At 40.3% G+C, this 21,031-nt stretch overlaps 1 protein-coding gene across 2 annotated transcripts in view; it reads right to left on the minus strand.

The window, feature by feature from the left end:
- Nucleotides 1-21,031, minus strand: part of ATP8A1 (ATPase phospholipid transporting 8A1) — a 236,036-nt gene that overhangs the window by 95,388 nt on the left and 119,617 nt on the right. For both annotated transcript variants that reach the window (XM_007453048.1, XM_007453049.1), the window contains exons 21-22: nucleotides 16,782-16,921; nucleotides 2,197-2,335 (exon numbers count right to left, since the gene is read on the minus strand). In XM_007453048.1, coding sequence (XP_007453110.1) covers nucleotides 2,197-2,335; nucleotides 16,782-16,921 — 279 coding nt within the window. The remainder of the gene's footprint in view (nucleotides 1-2,196; nucleotides 2,336-16,781; nucleotides 16,922-21,031) is intronic.

Here is a 21,031-nt window from a genome sequence, read left to right on the forward strand (position 1 = left end):
GGCTTGATGCTTGGTATTTCCATATCCATTCCCTTTCTTCCAGCCCCCCCCAGGGTTGCAACGGGCCCTTTTTTTTTTTTTTTTTTAACAGGAAAGTCAGATCAAGTGTTTCCTCTGCTCAGTTCAGTACCATCCAATGGTTTCCCATCTCACTCAGTATAAAAGCCAAGTCTGGACAACGGTCTGGGAGGCCCATCCAACCTGGGCTCTGCTACACTGCTGACCTCTTCCCCTCCTCTCACACTTTGCATTTCTGTTCTTTCTCTAGAACAGAAGACACCTCTCCCGAATTATCCAAGTGACATCTTTTCCTCTCTTAGGTCATTCCTGAGATGTCGCCTTCTCAAGAGTTCTTGACTTCCTGATTTAAAACTGAATCCCTCTGTGCAATGCCCTATTCTCCCTTCCTTGTTTTATTTTTCTTTAGAGCAATTATTGCCATCGAATATACTATGTGTCTTTCTCATTTACTTTATTGTCTGTTTCCCTGACTAGGATTTGAGCTCTGAGGGCAGAGACTCTGATACGTTTTGTTCCCTGTTCTTAACTGATGCCTGGCACCACAGGCACCATCATCATTTGCTGAATGAATGAATCTTACCTTCCCTTTTCTAGGAACAAGTATGGCCTAAGATTCTAAAGGTTAAATGTTGCTAGAAACCACCACCATACTCTCCTTTCCAGAGGAACTTTCATAATGGCTACAAATCTGGAACCACCTTGAGGATTTGCTTATTTTGCCCACATATTACTCTTTACCACCATGCATTTTTCCTCTATCTGTAGTCATGTTGCTTTATCATATCTGTGTGTTCTAGGCCTCCTGATTCTGAAGAATTCTGTATTCTCATACATCTTCTTTCCATTTTGTCTCTAACACCAGTGGTAATTTTTATAATCAAAATTAACAACTTCTTTGGCCTGTAGGTTTAAACTTCTACTGGTTAGTTTTCTTTTAAAAATTAATTTTCCTCTATTAACAACATCAATTTACTATAAATTTATAGTATATATACTATTTAATACAAATACTATATTTATAAATACAGTATTTATCACAGAATACTGTCATTACTCACACTTCTCAAAGGAGTATTAGTTATATGTTTTTAGATACATGATACTTGATGACTTTCTAAAAATGTGGTTTCATCTTGTGAATACCGCTGAAATGCTTTCTTTAGTTGTGGGAGAGTTTTGCATGTAATTCATAACATCAATACCATCCAGAGGTTACGGTCAGGTTCACAGTGTTCAGGCAACAAACTATTACTGAACTGGGGGAAAAAAGCAGTATTTTTCTTGCATATTGTTGGTACTATAGGCCTCTAACAGCGAATATTAGCTTTCTCCTCTGTTACAGACTGAATTGTGGCCCCACCTCCCCATTCATATGTTGAAGCCCTAACTGCCACTGTGAATGCATTTGGAGGTAGGGTCTTTAAGGAGCTACCTACAGTTAACTAAGGTCCTAAGGGTGATCCCTAATCCAACAGGACTAGTGTCCTTATAAGAAGAGGAAGAAACACCAGATGCTCTGTGAGAATCCACAGAGGAAAGGCCAGGCGAGGACACAGAGAGAAGGCGGCCATCTGCAAGCCAGGAGGAGAGGTCTCAGGAGAAACCGGCCTGCTGACATTTTGATTCGGACTTCCAGCCTCCATGACTGTGAGAAGATAACCTTCTGTTGCTTAAGTCATCTAACCTGTGGTATTCTGTTATGGCAGCCTGAGCTGCCTAATATAACCTCCTTCTGCAAAATTGGAATTAACTGTAGGATGAGTGAAAACTAGCAAGAACCTTACTTCCTATCTCAGAAATAACCTTTGGTCACAGAAACAAGTGTCGGTATACAAGCCTGCCATAATCCCCACCTCCAGACTTTGGCAGACAGCTGCAGAATGGTTACCTACATGTGTCAATTATGGATGGGAGGTGGGGCTAGGCAGGGATACAAATTTGAGAGAGGGCATTACATAGCTGCAAGAGCTGAAGTTTGGCTGTACATACAATCATTGCAAATTTAAAGGGGCACTGGGGCCATAAGTAAATAGACAAGCCCGATGATATTAACAAATATGGAAATCTGAAAATATCAAATCTTTCAAATCTTGAAATATCTCAAATCTATCTTCTAAAATATATCAAAACATGTTAAAAAGCACCATGACTTAAAGTTTAAATTAGGTGAATTACCAATGTTAATGGCAGTTTCCTGCTTGTCTCCTGTAAGGATCCAGATTTTGATGTCTGCTTTCATTAGAGTTTCTATGGTTTCAGGCACTTGATCTTGTAATTTATCCTCGATGGCTGTGGCTCCAAGTAGCTGAAGATTCTGGAGAAAGAGAGTGGCAACATTTTTTAAGATTAAAAAAAAAAAAAAAAAGTTTAGATTCTTTAAGAATGAAAAATTGAAGTGTATATATGTTTTAAAATCAGAGACTAAATGATAATTCATGAATTTGTTGTAAATTCCAAATACCCCATTGAGTTTTCTCTCTCAAGGATCCCTAACTTTTATCCAGTACTTCTGGCAGGAGACTTAGGCTCCCTGAAGCTACCTGTCTTACCTTACTCCTCCCTAAGGTTAAGGAACTGATTCTAAACACACACACACAAATGTAGAAGGGGGGAATCAAAAACAGTTAAAAAGGAGCAGGCAGCTAGTAAGAAAAAATAAAAACAAAAACTATGGAAGATCACCACAGCAAAGAAGTAATCCAACTGATCTGTTTGAAAAAGAGTAAGGTTACAGGCGAACACTATTAAATTGCAATTTGATGCAGTGTCAGGAAATGTAGACACAAAATACAATGAGAAAGGATGAAGAAAGGAGCAATAAACAAAGTGATAGCATTAGTCTCTGAAAGAAAGAACAGGACTGAGTGTTTTTCACATGGTTCCATGTTTGCATAGTGGAAGGTCAGAGACCGTTAAAGATCTCTTGCTCCTTAGATGGTATCTTTCATACAAGACTGAACACAACCGAAACACTCTGTGGAAAGCTGTTCTCATCTCTGACAAAGAAGAAGAATGGTTGCTTCTCTCATCTTCCTAAACGGAGGGAAAAGTGAGAACAATCTCCTGGCTGTTTAGGGAAACCTGGCCTGCCAAATGGAAACAGATAATGGTGTTCTCGGTCCTAAATACATAGGAATGGGCAATGATGGATTAAGATTTAAATCTTTCTTTCCATCATGTGACCAGGCGTTGTCACTAGCTGGGTACCCTTCCCAATGGTGTTCTGCAAGCCACAACTGATTCTCAGTCTTACCCATTTTCCCCATAACCTAACCTCCAGAATGAACTACTTTCAGCTTTTATCTTTCTTCTCAACTATTTTCTCCCTTCTTGACTTCATTTTTTATTTACAATATCAGACAAGGACAGACTAGATATATGGGAGATTGCTGCAAAGGATAGTGCCTGGGTTGATAATAATAAAGAAAGCATTCCACTTTCTATTTTTCCCTTTAACATTAAGTCCTATTTACTTTTCGTCACAATTCAAGTCTAAAAATAGCCCCAAGTCTTGGTAGGCATGGAAAATAAAGTTAAATATATACACAAACACTAAGAGTCAGTGTCTGCAGTTGATGAGTATATTGCTTAGGAATGTTTTTGGCTATAAATAATAGAAAAAAAAATCTGACGGAAAGGGGCTTAAATAAAGACTTCTAACATCATTAGTACTGAAGTGGGTAGCTGTGGGTATAAGATCGTTGGCTTGACCATATTTCCACGCATTCTCCAGATCTCTCTCAATGTCTCAAGGTGGCTGTCGCAGCTACAACAGCCACACTGAAGACAAGAAAAAGGTGGTAAAACCAACTGGATCCACCTCTTATTTGAAAAGCAAAAGGGTTTCTAAAAGTCCTCAGCGTATTTCCGAATACAGCAACTGGCCCGATGGTGCTACATGGCCATCCTGAACTGTTAGTATTTAGCTTTTCCAGCCTCAGTGGAGGGGCAAGGCAGAAGGGCAGTAGGAATAGGTGTTAAATTAGCTGGCCTGCAGTCTCTGCCACAGGGCTTAAATATAGATGGGCGAGCCTATGCATCAGTGTTAGTATATACACACATGCATGTGTTTACGTGTGTAGGTATGTGTACAGACACACACACATCCACCACGGCCCTGCCTGGTGAAACGTGGCTCATCCTGGAAGTCCAAAAGAAGTTTTCCTTTACTTCTTAAAACAAGTTTTCCCCTCTGCTGTGCTCTGATAGAACTTTGCTCATCTTTACATACTTAATTTATCATATTAAGATTACTTGTTTAAACGTATGACTCTGGTAGTTTTGTTCAAAATTAGGGGTCATGCCTCCAAGCTCCTTGTTTCTTCACAAATGAGGAGACAGGAGCCCAGAGGGGGACAATGATTTGTCACAGTGACATAACTTGATAGATTACGGAAGGGCAGGGCTTGAACCAAGATCCTCTGTATTGCCCATCACGTTCTTGTCCCTTTGTGTCTAGGATGGTGCCCAAGATAGTGGTCAACTCCCAGTCTCTGCCCCATAAATGTTGGCTGAAGTAAATTAAGTAGGCATCAGTCTGTGAGGGGCTAGTGTTGATTTCTTTAAGTTCTTTTCTACTTAAGTAATATTAGGTAGCAGAACAAATGCAGCTCCTCCTCTGGTTGTAGGCTGATGTCCCTATTCGGCATGAGGGAGTGAAGGGCCCTTAACTTGGGCATATTCCTCATAAGAATGCTGGCCTGAGCACTAAGTGCTAACTCAAAGAAGACCCTGTGAGTCCAGACATACAACATCAGATTCCGAGGAGATGCTTAAGAAGAGCTCTAGGGAGTCTTTGGTCCCTGGCTCCCTATAAAAAGTGCAATTTTAAGTTGAAAAAAGGAAAAGTAGGGATCACCTTTATACTGTATCTCCAGAACACTGATAGTCAGCATTTGGTATATTTGCAGAGTGAGTGAATGACAAAACAAACAAACAAAAACCAAAAACAAAACAACCTCCAATCCAAATGTTCTAAAGTATTGTTGCAATCTAGACTATTTTCTCTTCAAGATATTCCAAATAATTTATGCAGCTATTAGATTCACTTGATGCATGACTTCCTAGTATGTAATATATAAGACAGGAAGGCAAATTTCCTTCTTTAAAAAGACAGCATTATTTTATTATCTTTAATGGGAAGCAGATTTGAAATCTATCAAAACCTGATGAATAATCATCATCAAGAAGTTCAAGAATGAAAAGGAAGACCAGTTCAGCATCAATTATGCCAGCATCACAACTGCTGTAATTTCAACACTGAGACAATGATCCCATCAGTTCTTTTGGCTACTTTTAGGAAATCAGTAGCTAAATCATTCTGGCCCACATGCCAGGGAAGATCAGGATATAGTTGTGTTCAAATGTTAGATATTCCACAGAAAGCATGATAAGATTTTAGATGATCATGAAGATAGTTCAGTAATATAAGCTCTCAAAAATCTTAAACCAAAAAAAGTATTGTTTTTTGTAGTATGTTTCACAAAACCCTGGGGGTAACTAGATAATGTGAGAGCCAAGATGTGAATACACTAATTAGAAATATATAAACAAGTTTATTTGCCTGTTTTCTAGTCCTACTTTAAGGGGATATATGAGCTCAGGAAGTACATGGGTATACACTACTCTGCACAAACCTAATAAAAATAAAAGGACTGCATGGGGGAGATCACACTGAAAGCATATTTAAAAGAAGGAAAGCAGCTGGTTTTGCAGAGGTACAAAGGAAACATTTTCCAAACCAGGCAAAGATAATATAAAGTACCAAAAAGGTAGGGCCAGCAATGAATATGCTGAGAAATGTTACAAGTAGGTTAACTTGGAGCATGTTGGTGGCTATGATAACAGGAATTTCTAATGAAACATTTCTGAATATTTAGCAAAATTGCAGTGGGTCTACTTTGATGCCTACGAAAGAAAACCTACATTTGAAAGCCTGTTAATTTTCCCTTTATCCTCAGGTACAGCATTTACTAATTTTAGTGGAAGGCTCTGCAGGCTCCTTTCCTTTGGCCCTGGTGTCATTTATTGTGAGATTAGATCTTGAGTGATAGGCTGTTCAGCCTCTGGAAATGAATATCTTTAGCTACACAATGATCATTAGGAAAAAAGATTTGAACTTTGCGTGCTTTTCCTGATCATAACACAAGAGCGTTTAGGCCATAATCAATTTCATCCCAAACATGTATTACCTTACACAGATGGCCACTAATGGTCACAATGGGAATTACATATTCAGCAAGTGTTGAAATGTGATAAAATTCCCATGGCATTTATGGAATTAAAAAAAAAAAACCTCCAAAGACTAATTTTACTTTCAAAATGTCACTGTGCCAGAAGTTATAAAGGTTTCAGTTGATGCCTCTTTGATATAATATAGATTTAGTTATCACTGAAAAATCATGAAATAATATTTATTTACCTAGAAAAGTCATCAATAATCTTATTTTCTCTTTTAGATGTTCATAATGTAATGCTTTTAAAAAGGGATATAAGTATAAAATTTCTACCCTAGTGAAGATACAAACGTCATGTAGAGTATTTAAAAACTATGGCAAAATGTATTATGACAGATTTGGAAATTGTGTTTTTTCCCCAATACATTTATATTACATATATTGGGAAATAATGGAACCTTAAAATGACCTATTTCCATATAAGCAAATATCGTGTCAGGGCTTAGATTATTTCGTAGTTTTTAAAAGTTTATGATATGTTCCTAAATGAGGAAAAGCATAGTTATCAAACTCATATCAACTTGGGCTTCGAGACGATAACATGGACTATCGGGCAGAAGTTTCTTTGAAGACAAATAAAAGGAATAATACTGGTAAATAAAGTTTTATCACTGGAGTAAATATGAATAAATAGTAGTAACATTTGGGAACCTTTGTTACAACATAAAATAAGATTGTGACTAGGCAGATGAAGAAACATTTCCTTAGCACAGAAATACCAGATACTGCTACGTGCTTTACACTGATTCATTCAGTTAATAGCTTCGGGGAGGCTGAATAAATTATGTCAGGTCAAACTGGGGTCCAGCTGAGCTAGGATGGTAGAAACAAGACACCAAGAATCAATACACACCCCAAGGCAGCGAATGGAAAGTAAAGCTGAGATTAAATGAAAGTTAGAATTTTATGTAAATCATCAGGTTTTTAAACATTTGTCTCTGTTGTTCAGTTTTTGGTAATACTGTTTCTGTGAATGGGTTTCAGCCTCAGTCCTGAGGCGTTCCTGCCAGGGGTACCTGTTTCCTGTTTCCACCTGCAGGCCCCAGACTCACATTTTGGGACTGGTTTCCTTCCACACACACACGTGTGCCTGCATTCATTCCCTCACACACACACCGAGCAGGTAGTTCTGGGCAAGATGGTGGGACACAACCATAGTCCCTTCCTTCCTTGAATTTGTACTTCAGAATCCATTCTTTGGATTCTGCCTTCCTTGTTTTGACTGTACCCCCTTGCCTTGCATTGGTACCTGTTTCTCCTAGACCCTGCTGCCTGGCTGTCATCAAGCCCCAAGTAATTAGCCACAGGAGCAGAAATGGAGAGCAGCGGTCTTCAGATTTACCTGAGGGGCTTATTACACACATATCAGTGGGCCCTACCCGCAGAATTTCTCAATAAGTAGGTCTGAGATGAGGCCTGGAAATGTACATTGGTGACAATGCTGCTGGTTTGAGGACCTAATTGCTTGTCTCCAGCAAGGCTGACAAACTTTTTCTGTAAAGAGACAGATGGTAAATATTTTAGGGTTTGAGGGTCGTACATTCTGTGCTGCAACGACTCAATGCTGTCATTGTAGTGTGAAAATGGCCAAAGACAATTTATAAACAAATGGATGGAGCTGTGTTCCAATAAAACTTTATTTACAAAAATAGGCAGTGGGTGAATGTGGTTCTTGTGCTGGAGTATGCAGACCCTTGATGCATAATACTGGTGAGCAGCGCATCTCTGCACCGGCCTCCATCCTGACTGATTGCTCTTGATACTTCCTGGGTCAGCTCTGACCCTTCTTTCTTAGCCTGGCCTTAGGTCCTCTGGTCCCAGTTCTCTCTCCTCTCCTTGCAATCCCAAACTATAGACAGAGCCTCACAAGTGTAATATACGATTACCATCAGAGAAAAACAGTACTCTCCCTAAATAATCACATTACTATATGCTATATACTATCTTAGAAGTAAACACAAAATTTTCTGTGAGTACAAAAGATAAAAACAGGAAATAAGTATTTTCTTAGTTTGCGTGGCTCAAAAAAACCGTCCAACACGAGTTAACATTTGACCTAAAATCCTAAACAAAGAATTAAGAATTAGCCAAGCACTTGGGAGAGGTGGGGAGGGATGTGGGAAGAAATCCCAAACGGAAGAAATCACATGTTGCAAAGACAGAGGTATGCAAAGGCATATTGTGTTTGAGAAGCTGCCATTAAGTCAATATGGAATCGATAAATGAAGTGAGGTGTGTGGTGATTTAAATAATGCTAATTTAATAGGGTTGTTCTGAGGATGAAATTGGATCAGTCATCTCAAACTCTGAGTAGTAAGTTAGGAAAACAATAAGCCTGGAAAAACCGGCAGGGAATGGAAAGCAAAGGGGCTGTTTTTTATGTTTGGGATTCCAAAGGCAAAGGGCATCTGGGGAAGAATTGTAGAAGGGGAGGGACAGGAGCAGATTTACACTCAGAGAGTTCACCGGTGGCCAACTGGGGATGGATGGGGAAGAATGGAGGTTGCCAGACCAGTTGGAAGACTGTGGCAGTCATCATACTCTTTAGCTTTAAGGTACGGTAGCTCTGGAATACAGAGGCCCTGGTGGCCATGGGATTCTCAGAACCATTCTACAATGCTGGCTCTCAAAGATCACCGGCTTCTCTCTGGTCTGCATTCCACTGGGCATCATTCACTCTTGTGCTTCTCTTCTCAACATCTCTTTGCACACAACAAAGGGGTTTTATTTAACAGAAGAGACTCTCATACCTCTGTCCTTTCAGTTTAAGCTGAGCTAGAGTACACTAAGACTTAACAGCGTTAAATCATTGGCATGGCTCATTAGCCTGCTTCTGGAGAAATCAGGCAACCAAGGCCAAGAAGGAGGTTTTAACTTGGTGCTTTCTGAACCACAGAAATCATATTTGAGTTGTCACAGAGCCAAGGGCTTGCCAAATAAGGTCAGAATTCACACACCCAGCTGAAAAGAATCAGAATTTGAGAGGTGACTGGGCGTAGCCTGCAAAAACAACACATCCATCTTATCTGAGTGAGAAGACAGCAAAACCCAGTGTGGAAAGTCTACCCTCAAAGCGTTCATAATTAGGGATTGATCAGCCAGAAAGGAGAAGCGTGAGATTAGAGATCTAAGGGAACATTAAGTACTTTCACTAAGAAGACTCTAAAGACGAGTTGAGGGAAAATCATGAAAAACATATTCCCACCTTCAATTTTTTTTTTTTTTTTTTTTGTGGTATGCGGGCCTTTCACTGTTGTGGCTTCTCCTGCTTCGGAGCACAGGCTCCGGACACGCAGCCTCAGCGGCCATGGCTCACGGGCCCAGCCGCTCCGCGGCATGTGGGATCTTCCCGGACCGGGGCACAAACCCGCGTCCCCTGCATTGGCAGGCGGACTCCCAACCACTGTGCCACCAGGGAAGCCCCCCACCTTCATTTTTAAGGAGGATAGAGTACATTACATTACACAGAATGCACACAGCCGGCCTCATTTCCTACGCAGACGGGTCCTGAATACCATGCCTCCCAACCCCAAGGGCTGATCTCATGATGACTCAACTACACACGTGGTTACATTTTACTTTTCAAGTCACCAACATTTTACATACATTCTTGCTTTCTTTCAAACCATGCTGGCAGAATAACATACGGATTAGGAACATGAGATTTGGAATTAAGACAGAACTGGGAGTTGAATCCCTGCTCTGCCAACTACTGGATATGTGTCCTTCAGCAAATAACTTAAGAATTTCTACATCAGCAAGATAAGGCTAATAATATGGCTGTACTAGAGTTGTTTTAAGGATGAAAATAGATTATCTTAACCTTTTTTTTTTTTTGAGTACAGGTAGGAAAAGATGTTGAGTACTTACCTAAGACTAGGTATGTCTATATCTTTTGTATAACCGATTTGCTTTGTTAATGTTAATAAATTATATACATTGCAAAATGCAACAACAAATTGTAAAAAAAAAAAAAAGATGAGTAAAACATAAATAGAAACAGAAGTTACAACATTTTCTTGCTTACCCCAATGGTTCATTTTGTGTACCCCACGTTAGAGGCCCCTGGAACTAACTAATCAAGTTAAGGAGCAGAGGACTTGAAGCTTAGTAGAGGCTCAAAAACTGGCAGGTCTTCTTAGTAGATAAGCTGACAGACTGCAAATGTTCTTAAGCAAACAGTAAAACAGGAAACTACTGGAATTTGAAACCACAAAATCACCAGTACATCATGTAAATTTTCATCTAGTATGTTTCAGTTTTTAGTACAAATGAAAGTGATATTGGCAGCTACTAAGAATAGAAACGGCTGGTTTTATCTGAAAAAGTACTCAGTTGGAATACAGAAATTACTGTGAATTTGGCAGTCATAAATGTTCAGGAAAAGTTCTGTTTTTCATTAAGTTTTCTATTTCTCTAGGAGTCCTCTACACCACTCCCCACCATATGTTGGGAAGGGTGCTGGACTGCTGTTAGTTACCCCCGAGTGTAGTGGTCAATCTGCATTATGCCACATCAAGGCAGTCTTCTAAAAAATCCCAGAAATGTCAACCATATTTTGGGGAGGAACCAAGGAGATAATACAAAAAAAAGATCACTCACTACCTCACTGTCCTATCTCGGTGCCTATCGCGGAGCCCAGGGTGCTAAGCCCTGTCTGCGATGACATTTTCCAGTGTTCAAGCTTACTGCCTATCTCCCTGCACTGAAATGAAGACAGGGATTTTTCCATCCTTTCCCCGTCCTGTGCCCCCTGAGCCCACAACAGAGCCTGACAAATGCTGAGGCATTTGTTGTTGAATCTTTGCGACCAAGTGTGTCCCACATTCGTATGTTAAATAAGTAGGAAGACAGGTTTTTAAAAAAATGACTGAGTCTAAATTTCTAACGAATGCATCCTTTAAAATCCTTAGCTACCTTTTCTAACACATCCCTAAAGTATCCTTAGTGACAACGCATTTGAAACCAACATCCTCAATGTGCAGAAAGCATGAACTATGTGGATAACAGAAGGCAGGATTTCGTTAAGCAAGCACTTACTAAGTAAATTTAGCCTTTGAATTAATTATTTAATTGGCTCATTCATTTATTCATAAAATACTTATTCAGTGATTAATACAGGCCAGACAGGCAGTCCTTGGAGACACAGAGATGAGTTCGATAAAAACGATCCCTCTCATGAAGCTTCAATCTAGTGGAAGATATATATTAACTGTGAATTACAAAATTTGTGCATATAAGACACAACACAGCTATCTGATTCAAAGGGGTTCTAAATGTTGCCAAAATTGTAGCTCTTTGATTACTCTTAAGCTCAAAAATGATCCTCTCTGACCCATAATTAATCTAAAAACCGTTAACAGATAAAAGTATGGGGTAAGTTTTGATTTTTCAAAAAGCATATTTTATAATTTATGCCTCATAATAAGAGAAGAAGACAAGAACAATTTTATCACCAGGGAAATACTAGACAAATATTATATCTCACTGTTTTCTGTAATGCTCAAGATAAATAATTTGCTTTCTCAAACATCAGGAGTGATTAGAAGGTAATTTATGCAATTGCATTTCCCTATTGAAGCAAATAAATATAAAAATTTTTCAAAAACTCTATTTACCATGTAGGAATACCTTCAGATTTCAACCAATGGTTTAATTATAAAATGTTCCCCAATAAGTAAGATCAAAGCCCTCTGTACCACTAATTTTCAAAGGAATCCAGCAGCATACTGTAAGTATGAGGCAAATAAATTTGTGTCTTAGAAATAAATATAAAGTAGCAGATCAAAGAGGAAGGTGAGAAATTACAGAGAAACCACTGCTAATGAAGTATAAGACTTGATAATTATTCTGTTATTTATTTTTTCCCGACCAAATAACAAATAAATTCTTAATTTAAAAAATAATCTAACATTTAAAAACATAGACCAACACTATAAATGGTTTCATAATCTAAATTACAAGTCCAAATACATTGTCTTTCAAAAGAAATAGGCTAAAGAAGGTAAAACAGTTCAAGTGTGTTTCTGAAAGAATGAGACAACTGTATATTCTTTCAAGTGGTGATGAACAGAGACGAAAAGGTGTTTTCTGTCCACAAAACCCAAGTGATGCTCCAATTCTCCTCAAACTGGGTAAAGACACCTCAAGTATCTGATGTGATTCTCATAATCTCTTTGGCATTTTAACTATGTGAGCCTTCTTGTTCCTGAATGTCTTGGGTTTCCTAGTAATAAATGTCACCTTCCTGACCTTTATTTAGTAAAAGAAGAAAGATGTTTCAGGAACATCCTGAAACAACTCATAGCATTAGAGAAATGATTTCTTTTTAATCCTGAAAAGTCTACCATCTGAATGCAAGTGTTGGAGACCAAACTGTACAACTGTGTAGCAGAGATGTTGATATTTTATAGATGGATGTAAAAGTCCTAAATCCTCTAAAAATGACTGTCACTAGGGAAAACCCTATCCAGAGAACTTTTTCAAACCTTTCACATCCTCTCTCCCTTACTGTGCCCTGGAGGTGAAGGGGGGCATTCTAGTGCTCAGATGAGCTGGGAAGAAAAGTAACAAAGCACTGCACCAAGGGACACATGGCATTATCTTCTTGGATGTTCTTGGCTTATTTGGATACATGTTTTTGGAATTATGCTAGGAGTTATAGCCCCCAAGGGAATAAGGCTTTTAACTAAATTTTGAAAACTGAATTACTTGTTTGAACAAACACTGGAGGGATAAGACAGACAGCAGGGTTTAAAAGTACAACCTTAACCATATTATAACATTTCCACTTATTTTGTAACTTATTAAAAATACATTCTTGATTTCAGGAAAAGCTCTACAAATCTTCCACATTTTAAATGCCTTTAATGTAATGCTACCATTAATGTGTCAATGGCATTTTGCATCATTAATTCAAATATGGCCAGAAACATCTTGTGTATGACCACAAGGATGTTCTGATCTTTTGTTGAAAAGTGAGGGAAAATATCTATAGAAATTTTGAGAAGCACATTTCCTAAAAATTTCACACACATACGGAATATTATCTGGTTTCCAAACTGTGTTCCGTGGAGCCCCAGAGTCCTGAAAAGCCACTCGTGGACCATGATGAGGGCAAGGTAGGGTCTGAAGGGAGAGACAGTTAGGGGCTTCTCCCCACCTCTCCACTTGTTAACCAGAGAAGCTCTGCCTCTGTATATTACATATACACTGAAAATATATAAATATATTCAGACAATATTTAGTTTGGAAAATGGGTTCTGCTCTTAGAAAAAAAGAGAGATTTGAAAACCACTCTCACAGTTTAAAAGTCATTATCTTACAAGTCCAATATTATGGTCTATATAAAAAATAGATCCCAACCATATGAAAAATAGATTACAATAAATGAGTCTCATTTAAAGTAGCCAAGGAAGAAGCCAAAATGGATGAGCCTAGGACTATGACAGCTAAATTTAAGTTAGAGTGACACACCAGCAGAACCTGAGCTGACACACTGAAACCTGCCTCACTACGATGTGTGATAACAGTCCCCCACAACTCCTCCTGAATACCAATCCCAGCTGATTTTAACAAAGAATGGAAGCTCAGATCAAGGGAGACCCGCTATCACCCCACAGTCCCCAAACGATCAGGCGGGAGAATCATTTTTCAGAAAAGCAGCTTTTAGTTGCAGGGACCCCTCTGTGTCATTGTGCCTATTCTTTTTCTTCTAAGAAGGCCTCTGCTCTCCTTTAACTGGTAAAATAATCATTTGAGGCTCATTTCAAAAGTTACCACCTCTCTGAAAGCTTGCTATGGCCCAAGTTTGTGGGTCACTCCTCTGGATTTCCTGGAGGAACTGGTTCAGACCATGACACTCAGAGGGCCACACTGAGTGTTCCTTATTTGGTTGTGCATCCCTGATACCTAGCATCTATTAACCGCTTAATGAAAGTTACTTAAGTTAATTACTGAAAGAAACGATGGTTTCAGGGGATATAGAAAATCAGTCCTTATATGGAACAAGCTGGCTGACCATGGGAACCAATCTCTTCACCTTTCTGATTTTTCAATAAAAGAGAGCATGGCTTATAATGAAGTAAAGAGGAATTAGCTATAAATTCTCTTTTTCATTTATTTTAGGTAAGAGACAGTCATAAGGGAGGCTTCTGTATCTGTAAACTAAAAATATATAAATACATGTAATGGAGTTCCCCAGGCAACTTAAATTTCAATGTGACTCGCGATCGCCATCTGCTGGAAGAAAGGTTGAACATCTGTTTTAGTTAAAAGAGTGAAGTCAAAATTTAATGACAGATATTAAGCGCACACACACACACACACACACACACACAACTGTTAAACCTATAAGATCGAATCTATAAACTCTAGGACATTCACAGTAAAAATGTTAGGCACATTAAACACTGAACTCCAGAATCTGCTACAGTGCACTTCAAGTAGAAACAAAATTTAATGGTTAGAATCCACTTAAAATGTTTTTATGGTCAGTTATTATATATTAATTCTACCATTGCCACAGGGGAAAAGGCTACATTATATTCAGGCTGTATAGGAAAGGAGACAGGAGAAAAAGAATAATTTCCAAACGTTTTTTTTTTTTAACTTCTCAAAAGAGTAAGAAAAGCCAAAGATTAAGAATCAATACCATTAGTACTTTAATATGGGACTTTGGTTGGAGATATTGAAAGAGATTATAGTCATGGTCTCATAAATAAAAAATTACTAATATTCCAAAGACATAATCATATATAAGGATATTAGAAAAGAAGGGGAGAGAGAAATTCAATAAATTGATTAATAACAAGTCTCCTGCTGTGTGTGCACATCTAAAATTGGTGGTGGTGGTGGGATTTATCGAGTTGGAGGGTTCCATACATGCTATCACAAGTCTTCTGAGAAATAAGGAGGATACAAATAGATTCAAATATAAGGGAGAGATGAGACACAAACTAGCTTCTAAAGTGATCTCAATCCACTGAGAAGACAGGGGAACAGTATCTAGAGTCACAAGTGGCAACTGCATACCAGAGAAAACCACCTCCAGCTGTTAACATGCTACTGCCGGTATTACATAGAGTGGGCAGCATGCGGGGAAAGGAAGGAGGGAAGGGTCCAGGGAGACAGCATCCATGATGCTGGCTACCATCCAAGACAGGAAGTACATTGAGAGAGGCGAAGAAAAAACATGTCAGTCGTCACTCATCTGAAGGCAAGATCAACTTGAATCAAGCTTGAGTCTATGCCTTATAAACATGAGTATAGTTGAAGGAATTATGTAATTAGGAAGTCAGAATGAAGATACTCGAGTCGGCTAAGAGTATGAACTCTGGAGCCAGAGTGAGAATTCTGGTTCACCCTCTATGAGCCGAGTAATCTCTGTAAAATTACTTAACCTCTCTGGTACCCTGATTTCTTCATCTGTACAGTTGGGATAATTAACACTACCTACCTCAAAGGGATGCTATGAAGATTAAATAATTTAATACAGGGGTCCCCAACCCCCGAGCCATGGACCGCTATGGGTCCGTGGCCTGTTAGGAACCTGGACCACAGCAAGAGGTGAGCAGCGGGAGAGTGAGCGAAGCTTCATCTGTATTTACAGCCGCTCCCCATCAATCGCATTACCGCCTGAGCTCCGCCTCCTGTCAGCATTATGGTGAGTCGTATAATTATTTCATTATATATCACAATGTAATAATAATAGAAATAAAGTGTACAATAAATATAATGTGCTTGAATCATCCCAAAACCATCCTCTCTCCCTGGTCTGTGGAAAAATTGTCTTCCATGAAACTGGTCCCTGGTGCCAAAAAGGTTGGGGACCGCTGGGTTAACAGATTCAAGTGCTACAAACAGCACGTGGCACACGGTAAGTACAACATAAAAATGTTTGCTATTTTTAATTTAGGAAGCAAGACTTCTTGCTATTTATGCAGCATCAATCATAGTGTATCCATCACTTTTTTGGCTGAATAGCCTTGGTTTCTTTGTCGGTAAAATGAGGATATTTATAGTTGTGGCAGAAATGATGGATGTACCTAAGTGAACAATGACAGGCCAGGTATAAGCACTGGGTTGTTCACTTATACATTCTATATGATTGGCTATGGAGTCACACAAGCTGTGTATTTATTATATTACTTTGTATTACACATTATACGCCTTCATTAACTATATACACACATGCATGTGTGTGCAGCTTGTGTGCATGTCCGTGTGTGGGCAGGAGGCATGCACACCTTCAGCAATGCTGACGCAATGGAAGACTTTGGCAAGGGTATTGCTAGATGACACTAAATTTGATCCAGAATTGTGAAAAGAGCCCAGATCTATATAAAGCAATTCCAGAGACTTTTCAGCAAAAACTTTAAGAGCTGTCAGTGCTTAGACCGGAGGAGATTCAACAGTTTAGCGGTGTGTCAAGATATTTCGATTTTAATTTTATTGGCCCCTTGAATTAAGACAAGTTTTCTGGAAACCAAACTTTCCTGACGGGCAGAACAGTCTTCCACGTACCTTTTCGATTAACTCGTAGCTCTCTTCCAGTTTGAGCAGCCTGTTCTGCACGGATGTGGACGCCCGCTGATAGACCGTTCGCCACTCCTGAAAGTCGCTCTCTGAAATCTCAGCCACGGCAAAACACAAAGTTCTTAACCCTGAAAAAAGGGAGCATACACCCCCCACCACAACATCAAATAAGATTTTGTTCAGAAGTCTGACACTTCCATTTTTTTTTTCCCCCCCCCAGAGCACAGTGATATTTATCTGGTGCTCAGGAAATTTACAGTTAGGTAAAATGATGCTGCAGCCACTCTGCAAAGCAGTTAGGTAATTTCTAGAAATGTTAAACATAAATATATGACCCAGCAATTTCACTCCCAGCCATCTACCTAAGAGAAATGAAATCATACATCCACACAAAGACTTGTAGGTAAATGTTCATTAGCAGCACCATTCACACCAGCCCCCAAAAGGTAACAGCCCAAATGTCCAGCAACTGGTGAACAGATAAACAAAAGCTGGTGTATCCATACAACAGAATACTCTTGAACAATGCAAAGGAATGGAGTAGTGATGCATACTGCAGCATAGATGACCTCCAAAACCATTATGTTAAGTGGAAGAAGCCAGACACAGAAGATCACATATTGTAGAATTTCATTAAAAGAAAAGTCCAGAAAAGGTAAATTTATAGTGACAAAGAGTAGGTTAATTTTCCTGGGGGGTTGGAGTGTGGGTAAGGGGTGCCTGCAAACAGCATGAAGTTTCATTTTGGGGTGAAAGAAGTGGTTTAAATTTGGATTGACACAACACTGATTCAGTTCAAATATGTTGAAATCTGATTCAAGTTCAATGGAACCTTAGTGTCCAATTCCCCAGCTCTTTCAATCCACCATCCATGCCTCGAGTAACTTTTCTAAAATCTGAATGAATCTTATCAGGTTATTCCTTTGCTTGAAGTCTTTTAATCGTTCCCCAGGATGAAGTCCAAACCTCAGAGTCTGGCTCAGTCACCCCATATCAATTGCCTTCCACCTCATTCTCTGCCATTCACTTCCCATGGTAGGGTCTTTGCATAAACTGGTCATTTTTTCCTCCATTCCCCCCTCTCTCAATCCCCCTCTGCTGCCTGCCTTGCATCTACTTTAAGACTCAGTTCTTAAAACCATCTCTTTGAAGCATCCTCCTCTCACCCAGATCCCAAAGGCAGAAATCCCCAACACTCCTGTGGTATGAATGACAATGTTTCATATTGTTTTTCTTGTCATCTCCTACATTAGCTTGAAGCTCCTGAAGGGCAGGGTCCCGGAGTTCTTCATACCTGTAACTCCAGTGCTGAACACAGTGGCTTCACAGACGCTTATGAAGTAAGGAAGACAGGGACCCCAATGGGGTCTACTGGGAGAGTCACCTTCCTCTAACTGGGATATATGGTTGTATTTACTACTGCTCTTTTACCACTGTGAATCTGTAGTATAAAGAGTCTAAAAAACTGAGGGACAGTGACAAAAAGGGAATACCCAACAGAAACACCCTGGGAAAACAATCACAGCTGATGGTTTTTTTTTTTTTTTTTTTTGCGGTACGCGGGCCTCTCACTGCTGTGGCCTCTCCCATTGCGGAGCACAGGCTCCGGACGCGCAGGCTCAGCGGCCATGGCTCACGGGCCCAGCCACTCCGTGGCATGTGGGATCTTCCCGGACCGGGGCACAAACCTGTGTCCCCTGCATCGACAGGCGGACTCTCAACCACTGTGCCACCAGGGAAGCCCCACAGCTGATGTTTCAAGTGACCTACTTCTAGTGCTCAATGCCTGTCAATTTTATAATTCACTTGGAGGCTACCCTCAGCCAGAAAAAAGTTGATGAGCTGGAACAAGGAAGAGGGAGAAGCATTTGCCAGCCATGATAAATGCAGTTAACTAGGTTCCCAAGAAAACAATGTCCTCGCTCAAGGTCATTTAGCTCTCAGACAATTAGGTGCTAGTGATCTCAAGTCAACTAAAATATGGCTGGGACCATGTCAGAAAAAGAAGCAAAGAAGAGGGGCTTCCCTGGTGGTGCAGTGGTTAAGAATCTGCCTGCCATCAAAAAGAGTCATGTACCCCAATGTTCACTGCAGCTCTATTTACAATAGCCAGGACATGGAAGCAACCTAAGTGTCCATCCACAGAGGAATGGATAAAGAAGATGTGGCACATATATACAATGGAATATTACTCAGCCGTAAAAAGAAATGAAATTGAGTTATTTGTAGTGAGGTGGATGGACCTAGAGTCTGTCATACAGAGTGAAGTAAGTCAGAAAGAGAAAAACAAATACCGTATGCTAACACATATATATGGAATCTAAAAAAAAAAATGGTTCTGAAGAACCCAGGGGCAGGACAGGAATAAAGACGCAGACAAAGAGAATGGACTTGAGGATATGGGGAGGGGGAAGGGTAAGCTGGGACGAAGTGAGAGTGTGGCATGGACATATATATCAAATGTAAAATAGATAGCTAGTGGGAAGCAGCTGCATAGCACAGGGAGATCAGCTCGGTGCTTTGTGACCACCTAGAGGGGTGGGATAGGGAGGGTAAGAGGGAGGAGATATGGGGATATATGTATATGTATAGCTGATTCACTTTGTTATAAAACAGAAACTAACACACCATTGTAAAGCAATTATACTCCAATAAAAAATGTTAAAAAAAAAAAATCCACCTGCCAATGCAGGGGACACGGTTTCGAGCCCTGGTCTGGGAGGATCCCACATGCCGCGGAGCAGCTGGGCTCATGTGCCACAACTACTGAGCTTGTGCTCTAGAGCCTATGTGCCACAACTACTGAAGCCCACGTGCCTAGAGCCCATGCTCCGCAACAAGAGAAGCCACCGCAATGAGAAGCCTGCTCACCGCAGTGAAGGGTGGCCCCTGCTCACCACAACTAGAGAGGGCCGCACATAGCAGTGAAGACCCAACACAGCCAAAAAAAAAAAGAAGCAAAGAAGATAGGACATAAAGTGGCCAGAGGACTCCATCTTCCAAGAAAGGAGTAGGGTTGTCCACTGCCAGATTACTTCGAGTAGAACTTAAATCTTTGGGCCATATTAGGACATGTTTTTCTCTTCTGGAAACCTGGCTGGAAACTTACTCTGGGGTAGCCATGGTGCACAAGTGCTGCTCACCTAGGGCCAGAGAGAAAGGGGTGGAGGTGGAGGCCAAGCCAGTTGGAATGTGTCTAGGAGCTGGAATATCTTTAACATCACAACTAGAGAGGAGAAAGATGCTCCCCTAACCCTCCTCAAAAAAGGAACCTGTGCTGTGTGCTGGGTAGGTTGTACCTGCCAAGCCCCTCTGAAGTTGCGCCTCATGGAATCTGAACTCTACAGACATGTGGGTCTTCATGCTCTTCCGTTTTTGGAGGAGAAATGGGAGAAGGTTCTTCATGTTCTTGCTTTTCAAAGCCTAGTGCTTTTAAAAACATTCCTATCTTTCTGTAGCTTGGATTAAGAGGAAAAGGATTGGATCAGAGGTCAGGCTCGGTGCCACTGGCAACAGTTCCAGCAGACGCAGACAAAAGTGAAAACTTGGATGGGAGATTCAGATACGGCGCTGGCCACTTTTGTTAAGTTTAGAGATAAGATTCTATAAATTCCTGTAGGAACTGACCCTAATGTGTCACAACTCTCACTTCCTTTCACCTCATCTAGATCATCTCCCTAGACTACATTTCAGTAGAACAGAGACAGAACTAAGCATGTTTGCCATGGATTCTCGGGTCTTACACAGAGCCTGGCAGGTGGTAGGGGCTTAATAAGAAGTTCTGAGTTGACACTAAGTTGAATAACTATTTTAATAGTTACAGAGATTTATTTATTTCTTCTCCTCTTTCTTAGATTAGAATACCCAGTTCTTTGACTCTTGTTTCTTTCCTTCTACATTGCTTGAGCTATAAAGCATTTAAACTGTACAGAGAGAGAGGTCTGGTCATTGGCTTTGGGGTATCACATGACCAGTGACCCACACTCTCCAGCTGCCCAGGGCTGCCATGTTGGGAGTGTCTCCTTGCTTCCTTCTCTGCCCAGGTCCAAGGCTGTGGGTGACGCAGGCCAGACCAGGGAGCAGCCTGGCATCTCCTGAGTGGTGACCCAGTAGTCCGCTTCCATCTTTTCCTCAGAACCTGCTCCTCTTTCTTGCCAGCGAGGCAGGGCCCAACTTCCTCTACAGTAACTTAGTTTCTGTGCACATTTTTTTTTTTTTTTTTTGCGGTACGCAGGCCT

This window comes from Lipotes vexillifer, unplaced genomic scaffold (genome assembly GCF_000442215.2).
Source record: "Lipotes vexillifer unplaced genomic scaffold, Lipotes_vexillifer_v1.1 scaffold1272, whole genome shotgun sequence".
Classification (NCBI taxonomy): domain Eukaryota; kingdom Metazoa; phylum Chordata; class Mammalia; order Artiodactyla; family Lipotidae; genus Lipotes; species Lipotes vexillifer.